This window comes from Dama dama, chromosome 1, assembly GCF_033118175.1.
Source record: "Dama dama isolate Ldn47 chromosome 1, ASM3311817v1, whole genome shotgun sequence".
NCBI classification, from domain to species: domain Eukaryota; kingdom Metazoa; phylum Chordata; class Mammalia; order Artiodactyla; family Cervidae; genus Dama; species Dama dama.
In genome coordinates this window covers 54,701,605-54,727,475 of record NC_083681.1, presented here as the reverse complement: position 1 = coordinate 54,727,475, position 25,871 = coordinate 54,701,605, and the positions used below count along the sequence as shown (strand labels likewise).

Below are 25,871 nucleotides of genomic sequence, written 5' to 3'. Positions count from 1 at the left end.
ATTTCTGAGAGCAAAGGGTCTGGCCCTGATAGCGGCAAGCTTGGAGACAGCTTGTCTATAGCGTTGCACTCAGTTTGCAGGAGCAAAAAGCTCATAGACCACCTGTGTGTAAAGTAGCCTGGGGTGCCCTCACAACACAGTAACATGCCAAGAGAAAGACACAGCGATTCTGGTTTCTTTGAGGAATAAGGTATTCCCTCCAAGTGAATTAAAAACTTTTTTTCCAAGTAAACTTTTGAGGAAAAGTTTGTCCCTTAAAGTATCAATTTATATTCACCATTGCAAATAATTTACTCCTTTAAAATATTTTATGTGTTTTCCCATCAAACTTAAGTGAATTTATCCTTTTTCTGATGACTGAGGGCTATCCGAAGGAACAGTGCAAGCCATTCAAGCTGAACTTTTTAAGCTGTTTTGTTCGTTTTTGTGGTGTATTTTAAAGTCATTGTGTCGAGGATCTTGAGTAGAAGCGCACTGTGTGACATGATTGAGCCCCAAGCTCTTCACAACAGGCAGAGAGTGACAGGTGAGGGTCCTCTCCTTTCCTGTCATGCTCCAGACCCCAAGGCAATTGGGTTTTGAAGAATGAATGCTAGTTTGCTTCTGTGACAAAAGGAGTCCAGGCCCATGGGAAAACCTGAGTAAGGGGCTGACTTCACTTTCAGAGGAGCACATGGGCTAAGAAAGTCAAGCGCCTTGCCTGGGTCACACAGCCAGTGAGCGGTGGGGCTGGGATCTGAGTATCTGACTGGCTGCTCTGTGGGGCGGAGGGCTTCTCACTCAAGATGCCCAGACTGCTTCCTTCCTGCCTGTTTGTATCTGCTTCTTACAGCCTCAGTTCAGTTGCTCAGTCGTGTCCAACTCTGCAACCCCATGAATTGCAGCATGCCAGGCCTCCCTGTCCATCACCAACTCCCGGAGTTTATTCAAACCCATGTCCATCGAGTCGATGATGCCATCCAACCATCTCATCCTCTGTTGTCCCCTTCTCCTCCTGCCCCCAATCTGTTCTAGCATCAGGGTCTTCTCCAATGAGTCAACTCTTTGCACTAGGCTTATAGCCTAGTTATCCATTATTTCTTCAGATCATTATTTCAACCTTGATTCCTTTCCAATTTGGTGCTGGTACTTTGTTCTTGTTCAGTCACTAAGCTGTGTCTGACTTTGTGACCCCGTGGACTGCAGCACATTCCTCCCTGTCCTTCACCATCTCCCGGAGTTTGCTCAAACTCATGTGCTTTGAGTCGGTGATGCCATCCAACCATCTCATCCTCTGTCGGCCCCTTCTCCTCCTGCCCTCAATCTTTCCCAGCATCAGGGTCTTTTCCAATGAGTCAGCTGTTTCCATCAGGTGGCCAAAGTGTTGGAGTTTCAGCTTCAGCATCAGTCCTTTCAGTGAGTATTTAGGGTTGATTTCCTTTAGGATTGACTGGTTTGATCTCCTTGCTGTCCAAGGGAAACCTCAAGAGTCTTCTCCAGCACCACAATTCAAAAGCATCAATTCTTCAGCACTCAGCCTTCTTTATGGTCCAACTCTCACACCCGTACGTGACTCCTGGAGAGACCATAGCTTTGACTATACAGATCTTTGTTATCAAAATGATGTCTTTGCTTTTTAATATGCTGTCTAGGTTTGTCATAGCTTTCCTTCCAAAGCTCAAGCATTTTATAAAATCATGACTTTGGTCACCATCTGTAGTGATTTTGGAGCCCAAGAAGAGAAAAATCTGTCACTGTTTCCAGTTTTTCCCCTTCTATTTGCCATGAAGTGATGGGACCAGATGCCATGATCTTAGTTTTTTGAATCTTGAGTTTTAAGCCAGCTTTTTCACTCTCCTCTTTCACCGTCATCAAGAGGCTCTTTAGTTCCTCTTCACTTTCTGCCATTAGAGTAGTATCATCTGCATATCTAAGATTGTTGATATTTCTCCCGGCAATCTTGATTCCAGCTTGTAACTCATCCCGCTTGACACTTCGCATGATATATTCTGCATTTAAGTCAAATAGGGTGACAATATATAGCCTTAATGAATTCCTTTCCCAATTTTGAACCAGTCCATTGTTCCATGTAAGGTTCTAACTGTTGCTTCTTGGCCCGAATACAGGTTTCTCAGGAGACAGGTAAGATGGTCTGGTATTCCCATCTCTTTAAGAATTTTCCACAGTTCGTTGTGATCCACATAGCCAAAGGCTTTAGTGTAGTCAATAAAACAGAAGTAGATATTTTTCTGGAATTCCCTTGCTTTCTCTTTGATCCAATGAATGTTGGCAATTTGATTGATTTCTGGTTCCTCTGCCTTTTCTAAACCCAGATGGTACATCTGGGAGTTCTCAATTCAAGTACTGCTAATGCCTAGCTTGAAGGACTTTGAGCATAACCTTACTACCATGGGAAGAGAGCACAATTGTCTGATAGTTTGAACATTCTTTAGCACTGCCCTTCTTGGGCAAATTTGCTGACATATTGAGTGCAGCACTTTAACAGCATCATCTTTTAGGATTTTAAATAGTTTGGCTGGTATTCTATCACCTCCACTAGCTTTATTGGTAGTAATGCTTCCCAAGGCCCACCTGACTTCATACTCCAAGATGTCTGGCTCTAGGTGAGTGACCATACCTTTGTGGTTACGCCGGTCATTAAGACCTTTTTTGTACAGTTTTCTTTATATTCTTATCACCTCTTCTTAATCTCTTCTGCCTCTGTTAAATCCTTTCTTTTATCATGTCCATCCTTGCATGAAATGTTTCTTTGATATATCCACTTTTCTCAGAGAGATGTCTAGTCTTTCCCATTCTATTGTTTTTTTCTATTTCTTTGCACTGTTCATTGAAGAAGGCCTTCTTATCTCTCCTTGCTATTCTCTGGAACTCTGCATTCAGTTGGGTGTATCTTTCCTTTTCTCCTTTGCTTTTTGCTACTCTTCTTTCCTCAGTTATTTGTAAAGCTTCCTCAGATAACCACGTTGCCTTCTTACATTTCTTTTTCTTTTTCTAAATATTTTTCATTTTGCTGCACTGGGTCTTAGTTACAGCCTGCAGGATCTTTAGTTGTGGCATATGGGATCTAGTTCCCTGACTAGGAAATGAACCTGGGACCCCTGCATTGGGAGCATGGAATCCCAACCACTAGACCACCAAGGAAGTCCCATTTTTCTTTGGGATGGTTTTGGTCATTGCTTCCTGTACAGTGTTATGAAACTCTGCCCATAGTTCTTCAGGCACTGTTTACCAGATCTAATCCCTTGAATTTGTTCATCACCTCCATTGTATAATCATAAGGGATTTGATTTAGGTCATCCCTGAAAATGGCCTGGTGGTCTTCCCCACTTTATTTAGTTTAAGCATGAATTTTGCTATAAGGAGCTGATGATCTGAGCCATAGTCAGCTCCAGGTCTTCATTTTGCTGACTGTGTAGAACTTTTCTATCTTTGACTGCAAAGAATATAATCAATCTGATTTTGCTATTGACCATCTGGTGATGCCCATGTATAAAGTGATCTCGTGTTGTTGGAAAAGGGTGTTTGCTATGACTAGTGTTTTCTCTTAGCAAAATTCTGTTAGCCTTTGCCCTGATTCATTTTGTACTTCAAGATCAAACTTGCCTGTTACTCCAGGTACCTCTTGACTTCCTGCTTTGGTATTCTAATCCCCTGTAATGAAAAGGATATCTTTTATTGGTGTTAGTTCTAGAAGGTCTTGTAGGTCTTCATAGAACTGGTCAGCTTCAGCTTCTTCGGCATCAGTGGTTGGGGCATAGACTTGGATTACTGTGATGTTGAGTGGTTTGCTTGGAAATGAACCAAGATCATTCTATTGTTTTTGAGACTGAACGCAAGTACTGCATTTCGGACTCCTTTGTTGACTATAAGGGCTACTCCATTTCTTCTATGGAATTCTTGCTCACAGTTGTAGATATAATGGCCATTATGAATTAAATTCGCCCATTCCCGTCCATTTAGTTCACTGATTCCTAAGATGTTGTTTACTCTTGCCATTTCCTGCTTGACTACATCCAATTTACCTTGATTCATGGACCTAACATCCCAGGTTCCTATGCAATATTGTTCTTTACAGCATCACATATTACTTTCACCACCAGACACCTCCACAACTGGGCGTCGTTTTTACTTTGGCCCAGCCACTTCATTCTTTCTGGAGCTATTAATAATTGTCCTCTGCTTTTCCCCAGTGGCATATTGGACACCTCCCAACCTGGGGGGCTCATCTTTCAGTGTCCTATCTTTTTGCCTTTTTATACTTTCACTGGGTCCTCACAGCAAGAATACTAGAATGGTTTGCTTGTACTTTAATGGGGACTAAAGAGAAATAAGTTTATTAGACTTGTGTTCTGTGCAAAACCAAAAGGCTAACAGACTGCACTCTTCCCCTTGTAGTTCTGGGCTTGGCTGACTAGAGCTATTAATATTTCTTCAACTGACTGTCTTTTTAATCTAGATTCATGACCACTATTTTTCTGGATTGCTGACATTGCCAGTCTCTAAAAAAAGTGTGGAATTATTTTATAGACATGTATTTTTTTTATTCATTTAAAATCCACAAGGCTGAGCTGTCTACCTACGAAACTATAATTAGATATGCTAAGAGGGGGGAAAAAAAAAAAAGAAAGCCTCTATCTGCTTTGAGTGAAATTAAGAGCTCTGGGCACCGGTTCAGGGTTCAGTGAAGCAGCCAGAAGCTGTGAGACAGAATATGTATGGATAAGGTGGCCTAAATAAACTCATCTGCCAGGTGTTAAAAAACCATGAAAATTAAGCTAATTAGGTTTATAGACCATATCTCCACACTGTGTCCATGCCACCCACTGAAATACTTCAGAACTCTTGACATTTGTTTAGCGCTTAGTTTTTCAAAAGAGCAGTTTCAGCCCAGATACATTCTCAATGTGTACAGAATGGAGATCCCCATTTCAAAGCCTGATGTATATGTTGCAAGAAATCCTTGTTGAATGACTAATTCCTCCCTCTGTGCATGGTGCTTTGTAAAGATCAAGTGTTTCATAAAAATACTGATTACTTCTTACACTCTATCTAGTACCGGGTTTCGGGGTGGGGAGAGGTTTAGAGAGGTTAGAGGGGTGGGTATCATCCCTACTTTAAAAAAGTTTTTTTATTGGGTATAGTTGATTTACAATGTTGTATTAGTTTCAGGTGCACAACAAAGTGAATCAGTTATACACACATCCATTCTTTATCTTCCCAGATGGGCCGTTACAGTTATTGAGTTCCCTGTACTATACCATAGGTCCTTATTAGTCATTTTGTATATGGGCTTCCCTGATGACTCAGTGGGTAGAAAATCTGCCTGCAATGCAGAAGACAGGAGACATGGGTTCGATCCCTTGGTCAGGAAGATCCCCTGGAGAAGGACATGGTAACCTACTCCAGTATCTTGCCTGGTAAATCCAATGGACAGAGAAGCCTGGCGGGCTACAGTCCACGGGGTCACAAAGTAGTGTGTATACGTCAATCCCAATCTCCCAGTTTATCCCTCCCCACTCCTATACAGCCTGGCAACTGTGCTTTCTCCATCTGTGATTCTGACACAGCTAAGTGTCATTTTTTTAGGTTCTACATATAAGTGATATCATATGATACTTGTCTTTTTCTAACTTACTTCACTTAGTATGATAATCTCTAGGTCCATCCATGTTGCTGCAAATGCCATTTTTCATGACTGAGTAATATTTATATACACACCACATCTTGTCGATGGACATTTAGGTTGTGTCCATATGTCTTGGCTATTGTATATAGAGCTGCTATGAACATCTGGGTGCATGACTCTTTTTGAATTATGGTTTTCTCAGATAAATGTCCAGGCGTGGGATTGGTGGATCATTATTATAACTCTGTTTTTAGTTTTTTAAGGAACCTCCATACTGTTCTCCATAGTGGCTGTACCAATTTACCTCCCCACCAACAGTGTAGCAGGGTTCCCTTTCTCCACTCCCTCTCTAGCATTTATTATTTGTAGACTTTTTGATGACAGCCATTCTGACTGGTGTGAGGTATCATCCCCACATGACAGATTAAGAGCCAGATTCAGAGAAGTGGCTGGGCTCAAGTGCTAGGACAAGAAATGGTGATAACAAGTTTCAGGTATCCTTTCTCCCACAGGACAAAAAGGAACCAACATTGATGGTGTAGGTCCTATACAAACATAATGGCAGAGTTCTCTTCAATTCTTTACAGATCAAGAATTGAGGAGTCCTTAGTTCAGTGACTTGACCGGAGTCTTAACGTCAAAGTGGCTGAGTTGGGGCATTCAGAATCTAGCTTCTAAAGAATAGATGCTGGTTGCCCTTTGTACCACATGGTAAAAATCCAGTTCATTATTCATTCCTTACCCCGAAACCATTAGGAACACAAGGATGAACTTTTTTTCCAGACAGAGGCTTTTTTTTTTTTTTCCTGAAACTAAATATAGAAGAAGATTAAGAAGAGTATCACTTGAGTCCAGCTTCAACTTGGCTGCTAGTTATAATTCACATCTAAACAAGTTACTCTTCTGTTTTAAAGACTGGAAAGGTTACTGGTCAGTCGTCCATAGCATGCATCCAAATCTCTTCACTTTTTATCCTAAGTCCTTCCCCCATGGGCCCACAATTCAATTTCTCCCCTTACCTTTCCTCACATCCATTCAGGGCCCAAGCACAGCAAACTACTTGCAGTTTTGCAAATATGCATGCGGCCTTGCCCTGCCTCTGGGCCTTTGCCCATGCTGTTCCCTCCATCTGTAATGTGAAGTCTCATACATCTTTCATCTGTATTAACTTCATGACCCTTTCCTTAATCCTTGAGTCAGAATAACTTCCTCTGAATTCTGTAGCATGGCTACACATCTCTCCATCATAGAATTTATCACACTGAATTGTACTTAATTGTTAATTTACCTATGCCACCCTTCCTTCCCCCACTCCCAACTGGGGACTGTGGCAGGGGTCAAGGTTGATTAATTTTCATATAAACTTGTTTAGTCCAGTCCCTTTCAAAGTGGAAGGGGGGCTAGTTCAGTAAATGTGGAATGGCTGGCAGACTGTTTAAGAATGAGGTTTTCATAGTTAACTCCGCTTTAGTATGAAATTCAAAACAATGAAGAAGACAGGACTCAAACATCACAGGGAAATAACATACACTTTTACTCTCAAAATAAATACTAATCAATTTTATTTTATAAATACAGATGCTGACTTTTCTTCCAATTACCAACAGATCAGTTTCACATGCCATTTATTATTGGTGGTGGTTTAAAAAATTATTTAAATAACCAGTTAGGTCAGGATAAATGGGCACCATTAGAACTGCTAAAAAAATATAGTTGGATACAATCTTCCAAAACTAATATTCTGGGGGGAAAAAATCTCTGGAATTTTTAAAGTGGGTAACAGGGAAGTAGAGAGAGAAAACACAAGCAAATATTCATCTGATAACATTTGCTGGCTGTTAGAGAGTGTTTCGGCTACATGAAAACTGAAAGGGCCCTTAGCAGTTCAGAAATCGACAGGACTGAGTTTTCATTTCAACTTATATTCTCAAAGCAATTTTGTTTTTTTAGTGGTTTACAAGAATAATTACAAAGATTAGTAGGAGATAATAACTTCATCCCATATTTTGGCCTTGGCCACTTTAAACAGAGGCAAAATGAATTCTGCAGCTTTGGGAAATGTCAGAGATTTATTCCTGGAGAATGTAATGCTGTAGGATTTACATATATCCAAGTATGGCAAAAGCTGCAGACATCAAAGAAACTCAATGAAAACCCAAAATCTAAACAAACCCAAACCTACAAGTGGTGTTTTGAGGCATAACATCATTGGACACAGTGTAGATCAGGAAAATGTGCAGGTAACCATCCATCAGTTCTGGGCTACCTGATCACATTCAATGGTGGGGTTCCATGCTGTGGGGGTGAAAAGCTGTGAACCCCAGAATCTGGGAGTCCATAAATGGGAGACTGACTGACAAAATCCCAGAGCGCCAGGCTCTACTTGGTTTTGTGGAACCTGAGATGAACACTGTAAAACATGGGTGCTCCTATATGTGGTCACTCCGCTTGGTGGTGCCAGGAGCCAGGCTTCAGGGCCTAAATCGAATGTACTTTGTCTTTGAGTTTGGCATGGAGTTTAAAGGTCTCTCCCATATCTGAGGAACCAAAAATCACATGTGATTCACCTTCCACTGTTCAGTACTAACAGAGTCCTTCAAAGCCTTTCTTCTGGGCTTGGGAGGTAGATGTTGCTTCACTGGAGGACCCACAGCCCAGTCGGATGTACATCTAAGACCATGTCTAGCTCCATCCTTACTGACTCTAAAATGAATGACAGTACACTGTCAAAGAAGCCATGACTCTACAGATGGCTTCTGCTCCAGGTTTGTAGTTCCACCTATTTATGAGAAATAAGATGGATTTCTTCAGATCAAGTTAAAGCTTTTAATTGCTTGCAAGTTGGGTCTGTCTGTCATGCAATGATTCTGTGAGTTCTTTACATGAAAAAATAACAACATGAACTATTCCATTTAACAATGTAGCTATATATTAAAACTGAGCCCAGGAATGCTTGGACGAAGTATGACAATGATTATGAAACCTATGAGTTAAATTGTTATGTAGGACGAATGAGCTATTGCAGAGTACACCTGTGATGTGTGTTGCTATATACAATATGTAAACTCAAATGAAGTCAACATTAGCTTAGATACAGCCACAGGTTTTGCTCAGGCTAGTCCTGTCATGATGTAACATATGGAGATGTAGGTTCAAGAGGAATTTCAAAGTTGGGAAAAAATCAGGTTGAGTGAAGTAAACTCAATTTTTATTCTTCTATATAATACATGGATATAAGCATAAAATCTCCTTAAAGAGCTTGCAACCCTGAGGCGATGTCCTTGGGTATATAAAGTATATAACAATAGCAAATGAAATCTGAGCTCCAGGAATGAAAATGGACTTCAAAAACATAATTTAATATTTATGCAATTGCACACATACCAATAGTATTCTATGCCTCATCTAGTCTCTGAATCCAACTACATCAACTGCCTTGCAGTTTGCACACTGGACAGCCTGACTCCCTATGTATATTTCATCATACACAATGCCTCCTTTCTAACTGAAATTTAATAAATTAACATGGGATTTACATATAGGGATTTCTATACGGTGAGTGCATTGCCAGAAAGCACAGCCAGTTTTTGACAACAGCATCTGCCCACATAAAAACTTTGGCCCCCAGAGGGAACTTAATGTTGTCTGACTATAGTAACCTTGTGGGGGAGGGTCCTTGAGGGTCCCCAGAGGGATCCTCCAGAGGTGAGGTTTTTCAGATAATCTGAGGGCTGCATCAAGGGTATGGCTGACTGAAAGAGGTGGGAGGTCACGGCAACTGCATTAAAGAACTAGCAAATGTGATGTCCTCTGTGGTCAGGATACACAAGGCATCTGCTGTGCCAATGGTGTAACAGCTGGGCTGACTGTGGAGTCTGGGGGCAGAGGCCAATGGGCCTTTGTATAGGAGACCATTGTGCTTCTTACTCATCAACCTGATGGATGGCCAAAGATCCTTCAGTCAGTGGTGGAGACCTTTTACTGAATATTCAATTTTCCCAAAAGTTTCATAAACTATGGTGAGGGCAAATGCTATGAGAATCTAAAGGCGAGTTCATTATATTATTTATATATTATCATCTTCCCTCTGAGGATAACATATAAGTGTAAATAAAAAAGCAGACAAATGCCTATAAGGTGACTCAAGCTAGAGAGTGACTTTTGCCTTAAAACAATTGTCAGGCCTGAAAAGCAAAATCTTGCAAGCAAAATCTAACTTTGTCTGGCCCATTGATACACAATGATCCTGAGTCCCTCCTTGATTCACAAAGTCTATTTTTCTGAGGAATATCCTCCATTAATATTCATTTTGTGTCATAATTACTACAAAGGGTAACCAGTGCAGCTTTATCCTCATTTCAAGCAGTGACTCCATCCTGGTCCAATCTGTCCGCTCGCTTCACTTATCAGAACTCCTGCGTGGCCTGCGGAAACTGGATACGTTTTCGTTCAGTGCATAGATCCTTCGGGAGAACTCTTCAAATTCTCCCAGAACTTGTTCATCACACTCCACTGCCACGGCACTGTCCACAGGGATGCAGTTAAATGCTTCCAGCTGATCGCCTGAGGTGAAGCCTGTGGCTTCCATTCCGATGATCTCTTCTGCTTGCTCCACGGTGCAGCAGAGCTCGGCTTCCGAGACTGGGTGGAAGCCCCCGGGGAGCTGGGCGCCAGAGGAGCTGGCCTGCTCGCTGGGCAGAAGGGTGCCGTTGACTGTGGCTGGAGGCCCCGAGAGGGCTTGTCCCTGCTCCTGGCTAGTGTTCACACTCACGTGGCCTCCATTTAAGCTGTCGCCGAGATCTACCCCTTTTTTCTTGTTTTCTTTGGAGAGGTCCAAGGAGGTGTCCAAGGAGGAAGACAGAGATGCGGTCTTTCTGTCAGATTCTCCCGTGGAGGGCACAGGGGTCACAGGCTGGACTAGTGCAGAGTTGTAACTGGGGGGAGGGGTCTTGTACTGGAGTCTCTCATTCTCTGAGCTGGCCCGTTTCCGGTATCCTTTGTCTGGTGAAGGAATCCCCCCAGAGAAGCCTACATCTGCACCCCCAAATATGGAGCTTTGTCTCTTTGGAACAGGGATTGCACTGGAGGTATGATGTCTGTCACTAGAAGACAAAGAAAAATGAGAAGTTACTTTCAACTTCAGAACTTAGCTTAAACCTTCTGGATCAAGAGACAGGAAATAATATGTTCCAGTTTGAGAAAATACAAACTGATGATACTTAAATCTTAGTAGTAACTGTAGTGTCCAAATGCAAGATACAACAAAGTATTATGAGTTCAGCATTGGGAACTTCCTTTAAGAAGGCTACAAGACATACTAAAATATATGCAGAGGGGAGTGCCCAGGACAGGGCGGAGGGTAGAGGCCATGTCATATGGGAAGGAGCCAAGGCAATTGGAGGGATTGGATCTGGAAAGAAAAATATATGTGGATGTGATCATATTCATATGTCCGTAGGGCTACCAATATTCTTGTTTCTAATATTCCAAGTCTTATTTTACTTTCATAAAATAGATACTGTCATTTGGCAGAGAACTTCAAAGACTTGTCCATGATAACCTCAGCGAGGCAGGGGCAAGGCTGGACTAAAAGCCATGACTCATAACTCAATGGTCAATAGCTTTTGCAATACCCAAGTGTTAATTACCTTGTGTTAGACAGCTGGCAGAGAGAGGACCAAGGATTCATGAAAAATTAACTTGGGAAGTGACCTCTCCTGTATAGTGGTAGTCGCACATGTTTTGTAATACTTGGTCTTCATCTTCCTTCAAACTTAAGTTTTCTCAGGAAGATACATTTGAGCCAGCAATAATAATCACTGTTTGGCTATACAAAGTATTATAGTTTCTGAAGTAATTTCATATACATCATTTCACTTGGTCTTCACAAAAACCCTGTCAAAGCAGGGTATACATTATTACTCTAAATCTGAAATAATAAATAATAATTAGTTAATGGAAATAGAGTATGCAGACTCTGGAAATGATGGTCATTTTATATCCTGGACTGGTGAAGTACTGATCACAGTTCCAGACATCATGCTTGGCTGAAGCTATAAGCTTCAATATAGCTATATGAACAAACCAGGTCCAGAGACACAGGGAGGTATGAACACAAGGTCCATGTGACGTGTGTTCTTCAGATGAGAAATCACACAGAGAAATGGCTCACAAAAAAGGGAGCTACTAGGCAGGAGCGGAGGTTTGACTTGAAACTATACTCATCCAAAGAATAGCTACTACATGTGCCAGGCCAGGCCGTGGGGACAGGAAACAGATGTAACACAGAGCAGGCCCTCCCTCTGAGGCGCTTCCAATCTTATAGGAGAAAGACACATAGAGGAGAAAGACACCCACATATATATACTGTATATACTCTATTATATTTTCAAATTACAGACATGAAAAGTGCCCTGCAAAAGAAGAAAGGATCTAGGATTCTTTCTACCTGTATCCATGGCCACAAACCCTTCAGCCAGCTCCCTGCTCCCTCTCCTCTCAGATTTTTTTCTGATGCTGGCTTATCCCTGTGGTCTAAGCAAAGGTTATTCTTCTTGAGAAAAGGCAACCACAAGGTTTCTTCTAATCTATGCACCCACCAGACTCCCTTGCTTGGCTGTAAGTGTTGGTGCCAGGAGTGATTTCATAATCAGGGGTGCTCACTGGGGCACATATAGAACCAGGCAAGTAGACTAGTAAATTACTGTTTTTAGTTCTCAAGAAAAACAAAGCAGAGCGAAACCTGTTGGCCTTAATCTAGGTTTTCAGTTACTATGTTGTCAAAACTCACAGTAATGGGATAAAGCTGTACATTTTTGCCAGCCTTGTTGTTTTCACTCTGCTACTTGCTGACAGTATCCCTTCTCTACATGATTTTGCAGGGGGCCTAGGTAATCAAACCAAAACAACATCAGCACCACCCAAAGACAAGTCTATTCTGGGCAGATGGGCCACGCTTTCAGTTGCCACCCCACCCAGGAAGGCAGAGAAGCACTAGGTGAGCCTGCCCAGAACACTGAAGGTTACATTACTGGTATGCGACCCCAGGCCAGGTGCTTGAACTACTTAAGGCTATGGAGGCTGAATGACTTGACACCCTCCCTGCCACCATCCACCCTCCCTCCCTGGGGGACCCTGCTCTGCTTCTCTCAGCTGGGCTCCAGGTGGGCCGATAAAAGGGCATGAGGAACAGTGTAACAAGCAGTGCTATGACACAAGAACAATGGGGTTTTTGTAGTTGTCTTTGAGACTCCTCGAAAGCTCTCCTCAACTTTGCATGACAAAAAAGTAATAAAAGTATGAAACCCCCCATCCTTCCCCCAAACTGCCCCCAGTTACAGTGAGCAGGGAACTACCATTTTCTTGAGCATCCAAAATGCTTAATTCTCACCCCTGCCCTGTGAAAAAGGTAGGCAGGTAGGAGGTTAGGAAGATTTCTTCAAGGTTGCAGAACCCACATCTGACTCTAGAGCCCACACAGTCATTTGCATCCCATGTGGGAAAATCATATTCACATTCGACTAACATTTGCTAAGAACCAATGTCTGATATGCCAGATATCAAGCTAAATGCCATTATACACAGGCCTTCCCATTTAACCCACCCAACCTATAGCTAAGCTCTGGGGTGTTACTTTTTTTTTTTTTTTAAATATAGTTGACAATGTTGTGTTAGTTTCAGGTTACAGCAAAGTGGTTCAGTTGTACATACACACATATCCATTCTTTTTCAGATTCTTTTCCTATATAGGTTATTACAGAATATTGAGTAGAGTTTCCTGTGCTGTACAGTAGGTCCTTATTGATGTTACTCCTATTTTGATGCATGGATTCAAAGGCTTTGCTAGATGGAGACTTTGGCATTTGCTGACATCCTGATTCTGGGATCTTTTCCAGTTTCTCTGAATTTTTATGAGAACTGAGGTAAAGACAGTATCAAATACAATTTAGAAAACCCAAGTAACAATAAAACATTCCCTCTTAAGAATGGTAAGAAGATGAGGTATTAGACAAATAAGGAAGTCTACAGGTCTAAGGTTTACCCTAACAATCACACACTGTCTTTTCCCCCCCATTTGTAGCCATGTGCCATGAAACCTTTCAAAAATTTTTACTAGTCTTTCTTATGATCTTAAAAAGAGTAAGTTGAACAGAAAAGATATATATTTTTTAATTTAAAAAACTTTTTAAAACTTGTTATCTTGGAATATAGTTGATTAACAATGTTGTGATGTTTCAGGTGTACAGTAAAGTGATTCAGTTATACATATACATGTATCTACTCATTTATCAGTTTAACAAGGTATTTTCTTGATAACTGTGGGCCATCAGCATGAAGACATCTTACTGACTATGACACAGTAGAGCGACTACGGGCCTTTCAGGGTTGCGTTTCTGAGTCTGAAGTCTGCACTCCGGCTTTTTTATGTCCTCTCTCACTGTCAGGCTGTTGCGTGCGGCCAAGTCAGTGTTCTTGCCTGCAAGGGCTTCTCTTTTTGATGTTTGTGTCTTATTTGTTGTGTTCTTATAAAGTAGCTGTCTTGAGAATTGTGTGCAAAGCAAGAATAAACAGGATTTGAGAGATGGACCAGCAGATATCCTGGGTACAATATGCATAATTATATGAGTTTTGTAAGATTAATTTTGGCTGCTCAGAATTAATTTTTTTGATTACTTCCAGGACCTTAGCAATGTTCCGAATTTTTAAGATAGCTGAGCTTTAAATAGCTCAAGCTTTGAATGTATTAAAATAATACAAACACACATGAATTTTAAATTATTATAATAATTTATTCTCCCTGGACAACTAAAAATATAAACCACATTAAAAACTAAAAATCAGTCAAAAGCCTATTGGCCATCAAATAACCACTATTTGGATATTTTCCTTGTAGACTTTGATTTTTATATAAATTTTAAAAAGATACAAAACCAATCAAACAAAAAATGAAAGTTGTGTTTTCAGTATATATATATATATATAAATATATATATATATATAAATAAATATATATATATATACACACACAGTTCTGTATCCTGTTGTTGGAAGTTATTAAAACCTCTTGGTAAACAATTCTAAGTGGCTACTCCATTAAATGAAATATCAAAAGTTACTTAACCATATCCTTATGTTTGTGGATTTAAGATATTTCTAAAATTTTATATTAAACTCTTGTATTGCTGTATAAAAACACAATGCATAGGTTTTTAATAAAATAATTTTTAAATTTTCATATTTAATGGTTTCTAGAAGGAAACTTCATTACACATTTTGGTATTAACTAAATTCTTACCATAAAAAAAGGTACATTTTACTTCTACTGTTGCCTAAAAAGAGAAAGGCAGCAATTAAAAAGGCAAATGCCCAAAAGCTTTCAAGATTCTTTTGGTCTGATTAGAGTGTGGCTTCATACCTATTTTATCAAGATGGAAGAAGTTGAAATCCTTAAGATTTACTAATTATTTAGACCAATTTTTAAAGGAAACTGACAATTTACTTATCAAACGTAATTATTACGTTATTTAAATTGTGATGAATAACTTATAAATAATTTCTACTCCTGGAAACAACTAAAGTAAACCTGAGTGTTCTGGGGAGGAGCAGATGCAGCAGAAAATGTGGCATTTCTTTATCCACCACTCTAGCCACAGGTCCCTTGTTCTAAGGCTCTAGATTTGAGGACTAGCAATTGGACAGAGTCCCGGAAGTTCACTGCACAGTCTCCTTATCACCTGTTTGCTTTGAATGGATGTCTCCTTCAGCTTGGCTTAGGTCCAAACTGGAAACATGACATTTGGGGTTTAATGCTATAATTAAAAGGAATGTATTTAAAAACAACAACCCAAAGATACTGTAATTACAAACTTTCTAGGCCATGGTTTAGTGAAACAGGACATAGACTGAATAACTGAATCATATCAGGGACTGTTAAATAATAATACTCTTTTCTGCTACAAGCACAAAAGGATATCTTAGGATCCCTGACAACAGCATGTGAGGGAGAAGCCAAGTGGTTCAGAGTTTAGAGGTCAAGGAGGACAGTCTGGTTTAAATTTGGCTTCTTTGGATCAAGTCTTCTCTGATGTCTCTAAATTAAGGTCATTAATTTCTTTTTCATTCTGTCTTTATTGTAGTCAGTTACTTTTGTTATCTCTTCAGCTACGTCCAGAGCTATCTGGAGATAGTAGTGGTGATGAGAAAGGATGCTCAAACTTCTGGATTGGCAACCATGATTGATCCTGTTTGTTTGGAGGTATAAATTAAGGCTGAATTCACCACTTATTAGTTATGGGACTACAGGCAGTCATCTTCTCTCTGCTCTAGTTTTCTTCTTTTTAAAATAGATTATTGGACCGTGGTAAAGATTAAACAACACACTTCAAACCCTTGGCAGAATGCCTGCCATATATACTGATGACATTAGTAGCTGTAATTGTGGTTTCTGTCATTATTATTTGCTTCCCTAGGCTCTGGATTCCAAAAGTATTAGCCTCATTTTACAGAAGAGGTTAAAAAAAAAAAACTTAGTTGCCTAGTCATGTCTGACTCTTTGCAACCCCATGGACGGTAGTCCAGCTCCTCTGTCCATGGAATTCTCTAGGCAAGACTACTGGAGTGGGTAGCCATTCTCTTCCCCAAGAATCTTCCCAACCCAGGGATCAAACCCAGGTCTCCTGCATTGCAGGTAGATTCTTTGCTGTCTGAGGCCCACAGAAGAGGTAACTGAGACTCAAAGACATTAACATCTTAGATAGTAACACAGGGTAACAGTTAGCAGAGGAAAGACCAGAACCTAGATCTCCTTCCTTCTACTGTTTTCTTCTATACAAAATACTGTTTAAAGCAGGAACAAACTCAGAACTCCTCCCACATACCCACATCTCCACTCCTGCACATCAGGGAGAGCTGCCTGCATGAAGATAAGGAGTCAAGGCAAGCATGAGAGTGGAGGAGAAAGTACTAAATCAGGAGGTTTATTCTGCTCAGGGTGAAACTTCATTCCAGCTTGTTCCTGAGGACCTGGGGTGGGGAAGGCTTTTGGACGTGCTCAACTGCCCCTATTTACACGATCTACCAAATGCTACGGGACGACAGGAGCTCCCCAGAATCTGTGAGCCACATTCTTATTGTCCCCAAACCTCTGAGGTGTCATTTTTCTATAAGAATACAGGTTCAGGGAAAGGGAATTTTTATAAAAGGGAGAATTTCTCTGCTTCCCCAAGCTAAATGAGGAGGACTCTGTTTAGTACTTCTATAACCATTATACACATATCTTGCTGTGAAGCTAATCCGGGAGACAGCAGAACCAGCTCACTGGACTCCACTATCTATAACCATTATACACATATCTTGCCGTGAAGCTAATTGGGAGACAGCAGAACCAGCTCACTGGACTCCACGACCCTTGCCCCACCACTCTTGCTCCCTCTTCCTTTTCTGTGGGTTTTATTGCCTGAAGCTATAGCCTCTTTTTATAGAAAAGGGACTGAGAGAGAGGAAAAGAGGTATGGAAGCATTGGTCCAAAATGTGTTCCCATTTCCCCATCTCCCATATATAATATTCCAGACCCTCACACGTAGCTCTGTCATTATGAAATATGTGAGCCTGGTGAAGCACTGAACCTGTGTTTCATCTCCTGTAAAGTGGGTATATCCATCTAACAGTTGTTGCAGTTAGGATTAAATGGGATCTACAAGTAAACTTCTTAGTACAATGAGTAGGTACTCCGTAAACTATTAATAATAAAACAATAGCAACTGATATTTATGAAGTGGTATGAAGTATTCTATTGACAGCTTTATACATGGTCTCATTTAATCCTCACATCTCTATGAGGTATTAAGAAAATCATCCTCATTTTGCAGATGAAGAAACTGAGGCACACAGTTTAGGTAACCTGCCCCAAATCACAAAGAAACTAACTGTGGTTTTCTTTTTTTGGCCACGCTGGGTCTTTGCTGCTTTCTGTGCGAGCTTTCTCTAGTTGCGGGGAGTGGGGGCTGCTCTTCGTTTCAGTGCGTGGGCTTCTCGTGTTGTGGAGCACAGGCTCCAGGGCACGGGGGCCCTAGAGTGTGTGGGCTCAGTAGTTGTGCATGGGCTTAGCTGCTCCACGGCATGTGGGATCTTTCCAGACCAAGGATCGAACCCTTGTCCCCTGCGTTGGCAGGTGAATTTCTATCCACCGTGCCGCCAGGGAAGTCTTAACTGTGTTTTAACAGAGGGTGCCCGACTAAATAAATGCTAATTTTCTTCTCTTTCCCAATCCATAGGACTTGCCACCAAAACACTCTCCACTCCTATGAGAGGGAGGAATGAGAATCAGAATACTGTTTTTAGGTCAAGTGGTTTGATAATCTTTTCCTTCTCTTCTTGCCTACATTAAGTTTGTGGGGCATTTTTACTTCCTAAGACTTGTTATGCTGTTGTAAGAATTCTAATACATTCTAAGTATCAATTATGAACATACATTCTACCATGAACTGTTATAAATGTGGAGACTCAGTGAAAAATGAAATAAAGAATGTAAAGATTTTCCACCTCAAGAGCATTCTTGAAGCTGGGGTGAATTTTTAGCTCTTTCAGAAGTTTTTTTTCTCTGTTCTCTCTCAGATTTGCTTGCACTTGTTTTATCTGTCTACAACCAGATCTCACACTGTAAAGTATTAGGAAGGAGTACAATTCACAGACTCAAATATGTGTCTTTCCCTCCTACAAAATGTTTCCTCTGAGGAACATTACTAGATCACAGCTGGTCAAAATGCTAAATCTTGATTGTCTGGAACCTGGCCAAAATCTACAGCTACAACTCAGTGGAATAAGAATACTTAAAAAGAAGGAAAAAACCCCACACTTTTAAATAACATTTGATCTTCTTCTTTCTCCCCCTCGTAGCAAGCTATGACCTCATGGCAGTGAGACCTCTACGTGGAGGTGTTTGAGTTGGTTTACAGCCATTAGAAATGTTTGAAGCTCTAGGTACTCCTCTGTGCCAATAGCATGTCAACTGTGCTAAAAAGCAATAATAGTTTCTCACCTTCTTAAAGATTACTGCTTAAATAATGCAGAGCAATGACAGGGCTGCACAGAGTGCCAAAAGCAGGTTGCCAAGGCGAAGCTAAGGTAGAATTACGTCTTTTGGCAGCTGAGAAATTATGACATAAAGTTAGTTTAAAAAAAAAAAGCCTCCATAAATTAGGCTACTAACCTTTTTCAAAATCCAGCAAAGGCTGGGATTTATCTTTCTTCTTTTTCTATCTCAGATCAAGTAGAAGCACAGAGCCTTCTTTTGGAAAAGCCAAACTGAACAGCTAGATCTTATCTCCCAGGAGGTCACTGGAGGTTAATAGTTTTAAGCATGTAAACTTTTGGCCACAGGCAAGCAATCTGAAGGCCTCTCACCATTACAGATAAGTGAAAGTGCTTAATCTTTGCCCTGGATGTTAACAAAAACAAGAAACAAAATAAAAATAGAAACAATCTTGGGCCAGAGCACAGGCTAAAATCTGTACCAATGGTCACTTTTCCCCTGGGCTCAACTTAGAAGGCTTCCTGCCAGAGTCTGACTAAATAAAAACAGTTTTAAAAAGGAATAACTGAAGAAGGGAGCCTTTAGATTTTACTTAAACGGAGTTCTGATGAATTTGTGAAACAGAAAGTTCCACCAGCAAAGGATAAAACCAAGCAAGCTGAAGAAATCCATATGTAAAAATTACAGACATAAAATGACCACCTCTGACACATGCTGTGCAAGAGCGATCATGGGTTGAGAGAGCTTATAACAGAACTGACCCAGCCAAGGCCAAGATCTGAAGGACTAGACTTCTTCACCAGGTGAAGGGTGGATGGGTAGGTGAGAGCATCCAGGCAAAAGGAACAGGATATGTCAAGACCCTATATCAAGAAAGAGAACAATGTTTGAGGACCCAAAAAGTCATCAAGTGAACAGCAGCCTGGTAGATGATAAAGCTGAAGAGAAAAATGTGGTCTAGAGCAGACTATGCAGAGGCCATGATTAGAATTTTCTCTTTAAGTCATAAAGTGTTTTAGGCTAGGAGTGTGTATGTCTGTCCTGTCTGTCTAGTGGGTAGGGAGAGAAAGAGAGAGACACTGATCGATTGATCTGCATTTTGACAGGTACACTCTGACTGAAGCTGGAGGACAGACGGGAGGGGGTCTGGAGTGGATGCTGGAGGACCGACCACAGGCCGTGCAGTAGTACAGGTAAGAGATGATGAAGGCTTGGGCCAGAGTGGAAATGTGCAGATACAGAGACACAGGCACATTGGGGAAATCAGAAGAGGTTGAAAAGGTTGGAGTTAAAGAGGAAAGGGAGAATCAAACAGCTTCTTGGCCAGCGTGAAAGACTGGATGGAGATTTGATTTGCTGAAAGCACAGCCCTGGGAAACCATGAGGCTTATGATGGTTCTGGTGGAAGACAGGAAAAAAAAAAAACACAACATGGGCACAGACAATGTGCTATGAAAATGTCCAGGAGGCAATCTGAATAGAGGTCTAATATCAGAAAAGAGATCTGGGCTAAAGAGTTACACTTGTGCTTCAATTCAGTGTGGGTGATAAGTAAAAAACACAGTTGTAGATAAGATCACTGGGCAGGGGTGGTGAATAAAATCAGAGAAAAGAGGAACAAGGACTGAGCCTTGAGGTGCTCCTGTATTTCATGATGAGGCAGAAAAACAGGAGCCTACAGGTGAGATAAGGAGCAGTCAGAAAGGAATGGAGAGAACTAGAGAAAGGTTATAATGATAGGATTCCTGTTCTGGAACCACAGATGCTAAATGATCTCTGTATAAAACATTTTATTCTTAACACAGCTAGAACAGAGGCTGTACAGAGTAATGGTTAAAGGAGAGGCCCTAAAACTGTTCTTCTGGGATCAAATCTTAGCTCCTCCACTTGATGGCTGTGTCACATTTAAATTATTCAAACCTCTCTGTGCTTCAGCTTCATCTGTAACATGAGAGACGATAAAGGGGCCCTAGTTCACTCAATTGTTGTGAGGATTAAATGAGTTAACTAAATAATACATTCAAAATGCTTTGGGAGGGTACCTGGTTTGCAATAACAGTCATTTGATATTTCTATAATGATGTTACTTCTTATATATACAGTTATCCCTAGCAGAAGGATTACTGAACAAGCATCATATAAAATGACCTTTAACATCTCCAGAGTTGAAACGCAGCTTAAACTTAAAGATCACATGAAGCAGTCAGAGGTACTTTCTAATTCTGCAAAGCCCTGTCAGTCTTCTTGAAACTTAGTACAGTGTTTTAGATCTAGAAAGATATTTATCTGTTGATACATGCTAAAGGATTCCTCCTGAAAAACAAGAATTCCTGCAATAGGGCATCTCCCCTTCATTCATGTAGGCATAACCATCTTCCCAAAGCCCAGTTCAAATCCTGCCTCATTTGTTAAAGCCTTCTTCAACCATATGCCAATTTAAAATGACCTCTCTGAACTCTCTGATCAATACTTGTAATTATACCATCCAACTGATACTTAACATGATCACTTGTATTTCAACACATATTTCAGTGGACAGTATTGAAATCCACATTCACTCCCTCGTGATCTGCTAGGCACTGGGAATAAAGAGGCTCATAAAATAAGGTTTCTATCATTAGAGTTTCCACTCTGGTCGAGAAGACAGAGAGTTAGCCAATTGCTGGAACACCACAGTGCTCTGAACACAATATACATTTTGTATGATGGAGGAGGGAGCCAGTTGTCACCTAGAGGAGTCAGCAGAGGTGACTATCTTTGATTGGCCTTTGAAAGATAAGGTAGAGTCAATCAGTCAGGCTGGGTGTGTATATTAAGGTGCAGAGGGAGTAAGAAATGAAGGGAAGAATGTTTAAGTCAGAATAAAATACAGTATGTGCACAGTCCCACTGTGGAGCCAAGTCTTGTACACAGTGTATGGAAGGGACCTGGCCTTCTATTTTTTGAAACCCACTCCTCCACTTCCCAATCTAAGGGAGTACAGAGCACTTAGTAGATACTAAGTTAATATATTTGTTTTATGAATAAGTGGACTTGATTAACTGTACCCAAAAGAAATAATTTGTTGTTGTTTTTGGGCAATGTGTTGAGAAACATTCAGTTAATGTGAAAGAAAAAAAAAAAAAAGAAGTAAAAAGAGAACACTCCATGGCAACTTATGAAGAACAAAATTTTCTAAAGATACACTTATAGTAAGTCTAATTGATGAAATATTATGCAGCCATTAAAATGATGTAAAAATTTGGTAATGGCATTGGTAATAATTGGCTTAAGATATGACAGACAAAAAAGCAGTACATACAACTGCAAGGACTGTGCTTCCACACTGCAGCTACACGTTACTGAGTACCTGCACGGCGGCGAGCTGGGCTTGAGATGTGCTGTCAAAGTACAACACACACTGGATTTAGAGGGTGTAGAATAAAAATGGAGTGTAAAATATTAATAATTAAAAATACTGATTACACACCAATACGTTGGTATTTTAGAATTACAGGAAAACTACTATTAACATTAGTTTGCCTATTCCTTTACCTTTTCTCAATGTGGCTGCCAGAAAATGTTTAAGTTTCTACATATGCAGCTCAGACTATATTTCAGTGCGGGTATAGATGATATGATCTCGACTGTATAAGTAACACGTAGAAAACTAACTTAACAGTGGTTTCCCTCCCTGGATTGTACGGCTATTGTTTTCTCCTCATCTGTGTATTTTTACATTTTCCAAATTTTATTCATTGATAATAAAAAAGAATGATGAGAGAGAAACAAGGCACAAATAAAAACAGGGGAAAAAAAATCTCAATTTGGTTCAAAGACTTGGCTGCTGGAGGGTGAGAAAAGCAGCCCAGGGATACCCAAATGACTTTCTCACTGATGGAGGGTTAGCACACAAAGGATGTTGGCCAGCTGCTCTCCATCCTGACTGGAGACAGAGAAAAGCGGAAATGGGTGTTAACCGCAGAAGGGGGCCTGTAAGTTAAATATAGGGAAGAATTTCCTGAAGAGAGGGTGTTTAAATTCTGGAATGAGTTACAAAAGAAGCCTGGTCCCCCAAGGTCTTTTAAAATACTACAGATACCCATATGCCTTGTGTATTCCTGTCTAGAGGCAATGAGATAACTTGTCAAGGTTCTGTCTGAAATAGCTGTCTTAAGAGTAAATAACTCCAATAAAACTTTCCTTTTCATTTATTTTTGACCAGCCTTCACTTTTCATATTAAGGATGCCAGCCAGTAAGGAGTACTTTGAAAGGCACACCCCTCTGATATGGCTACCTTAAGTAGTACTCTCGAGACTTCAAAGACAATGTCATTTGATCTAAATTTAAAAACCAGAGTCAGCTAGACGACATGGTTTTTAAGTCCCTTGGGTCACCTGCCAGAGACTAGTTCTGAATTCAGCATGAGCAAATGATGGAGGGAAAGAGAGAAGATAGATCTGCTTTTAAAAAATAAGACTTAAAAATATGTTAATACAGGATAGGGTCTCATTTTAACAGGTGGATGGTTTGGCTTAAAAGCTGAACTATTATATCACTACCCTCTGGTTTTAAAGAAAGATGGGTGCCAACATTTTCAATTGACTGAAAAAGTCCATTTTCTTAAAATGTGTCAAACTTCTTACCTTCTTAATCATTTGTTCATTTAAAAAACTGTTGAACTTGATTCTATTTATAAAGAAGAACAGAGAACTAGATCAGAAACAGGTCAGCAGAAACACCATCTAGAGATTTTACCAATGAAGTGATACGACCTTAGGTAAAGCCACTAGTTGCTTCTCCCAAAGTCACATCATTAATGCTGGAAGGAATCAGAAGTATTCCAGCAAGCTGCAGAGTAGCCAAGAATACATCTCCTCAGTATTCCAGCATCACTAAGGTCACGGAAATTGAGGCAGCCTCAGTAAAAGTGGCATGCCTGGTCCTAAAACATCAAGTAAGTCAGTTCATGGCTGAGCACCATCACTGCAGAACACTGTCCACTGAAGCCGGGGCTCAGGCTGTGAGTCCCACGTGACAACGAGACTGAACAATGCATGAGAATATTTTTGTAAGTCTTGTTCTTCAAAATATTTAATTTGTCTTATCTACTCATTCAGATTATAAACTAAACAACTGTCAACTAAGCAAAAGCAGGGCAAATCTCACACTTTTGAATTTTCTTTCGTCTTCTGAATAGTGCTGTATGTAGAGGAGACCCTTAATGAATTATTAAATGTATGAATAATACTTATAATATTTTGTATAGCCCTTTTTAGTTTATAAACCACTTGGACAGACATTATCTCATTTGTTCCATATAATGATGCTTGGGAAATAGGGCTGCTGCCATTAACTCCACTGAAAAAATTGATACTCAAAAAATTTATGAAAATTAAATGACAGAACTGAAGTTGGAGCCTACATATTCTGATTCCCAAATCCAGTGCTTCTTCCACTGTATTGTGAAGCTTTATAGTCAGTAAAAATTGAACTTAGAATAAAACATTTCATGTATAAAGCAGGGCGGATGGTTCTAAAATCCTGCTTTTATCATGTCGTTTTCTGAAAGAAAGAAAATGAAATTTCAGGAAGGCAAACACTGTGGACAAACATGTTTTAAGCCAACTCATGCATTTCCCTTGGCTTTCCTGTTTCTTAACCAATGAAGTTGAAACGTATCATAATTTTTGTTTCTTTTCGTCTTAAAGTTCTAAATTCTAACAAAGTTTTATGATTCTTATGAGTTTCCTATCTCTCTGAGGTAAGTGGGGAAAAAATAAGCAACAAAGAATGTCTTCCTGTCTGATTTTGCAGTGTTTTTTTTCTAGTACTCTGGATTTGACTTTGACTTTGGGCTTCCCTGGGGAAGGTAATAATAGGTGTTAGAAATTCAGTGGCAGAGAGAGAGAGGAGGGCTGGGGAATGGCAGACAAGGAAAAGAATGACCACTAACTAATAAGAGGCAGCCTGGCATGACAAAATGAACATGCAACTAAGAGTCAGATAAGGCGTTGCTGGCCCCAGTTTCATCACTTATTATCATGTGATCCTGGCAAGTCACTTCATATTTCTAAGTATTCTGATATGTAAGATAGTGATCATCATCCTTGCCCTACCTCCTTCACAGGGTTGTTATAAGCTTAAATAAAAACATGGTAAATTCTGCAAAAAAGAAACTTTCATTTTATATAACTTTTAATTATAGCTAAGAGTTAACCTAAGAAAATAAGTAACCAAAAAAGTAAGCAGGCAACTACAATTGTGGGGTACTTTCCTCTAAGGCTTCAGAGAAAGGTCATATTAAGTACTTGGGGAAAAGTAGAAGGGAGATGGTGAACATTTTGTATCACTAACGTACAAAGCAGCATGAGCTGTTATTAAAAAATGTGATCAAGAACCATGTTCTATACCTATTTGTAAGGAGATGACTGTAGGTATTTTCTTATGACTGTAGATTTTAAAGGAAAAATAAAATACCTATAATAAAGGATGGATTTAATTTTTAAGAGACAACTATGATTTCATTTACCCATGATATAGTTATAATAATATTTACCATTTGTTACTATTATGTGCCACGAAGTATGCTAAGTATTTATGTATTTAATCTTTATATCAACTTTATCAGGAAGGCACTATAATCTCCATTTTACAGATACTTTTAAGCAGAGTTTAAACTTGCCTGAAGTCACAGCAATAGTGAGTGGTAGAGCTACTATTCAAACCCATAGTCTTCATATGCTCCTTAGAACTAGGCAACTGTTTCCCACTCTGGCCTGCCCTGCAATCTTCACATGCCCCAGTCCTCCTCATGTCCCAGGTCCACTAAATGCCATCTCCTCAGTGAAGGCTTATCCAGTCCTCACCTACACCCCACACTTTACACTGGGAAGTAAATGACATCCTTAAGAACGTTCCAGATAACTTCTCCACCTTCCTTCAGTACTTCATACTTTCTGTTGTCTATCACATCTTGTTCCAATTTCAGTGCCTGCTCATCACTGCGCAGAAGCTGGTGGGTAAGACTTGGTGGAGAGTGAACCTAAGGTACCAGGGGAGGACCTGCTATCTCTACCTGCTAAGTAAGTGAATGAATGAGGTAGGATGTGAGCTAGATCTTGAAGTGAAATCAACGTTTGGCGAGAGCAGAGGCAAAGCAGGCAATTCTAGGTGGTGGGAACTTATCTGAGAAAAGAACTGAGGTCAGAAATGAGGGAGGCCTGTCTAGGGG

At 40.2% G+C, this 25,871-nt stretch overlaps 1 protein-coding gene and 1 long non-coding RNA gene across 4 annotated transcripts in view; one reads left to right on the top strand and one right to left on the bottom strand.

The window, feature by feature from the left end:
• The window catches only part of LOC133062105 (uncharacterized), a 41,900-nt gene that overhangs the window by 11,874 nt on the left and 4,155 nt on the right, over positions 1–25,871 (top strand). Inside the window, exons 2-3 of the long non-coding RNA XR_009694106.1 lie at positions 19,764–19,850; positions 25,629–25,722. This is a non-coding gene — a long non-coding RNA (uncharacterized LOC133062105). The remainder of the gene's footprint in view (positions 1–19,763; positions 19,851–25,628; positions 25,723–25,871) is intronic.
• Positions 7,171–25,871, bottom strand: part of UVRAG (UV radiation resistance associated) — a 316,126-nt gene continuing 297,425 nt past the window's right edge. For all 3 annotated transcript variants that reach the window (XM_061150663.1, XM_061150645.1, XM_061150654.1), the window contains one exon: positions 7,171–10,728. In XM_061150663.1, the coding sequence (XP_061006646.1) occupies positions 10,026–10,728 (703 nt within the window). In that variant the 3' untranslated portion in view covers positions 7,171–10,025. The remainder of the gene's footprint in view (positions 10,729–25,871) is intronic.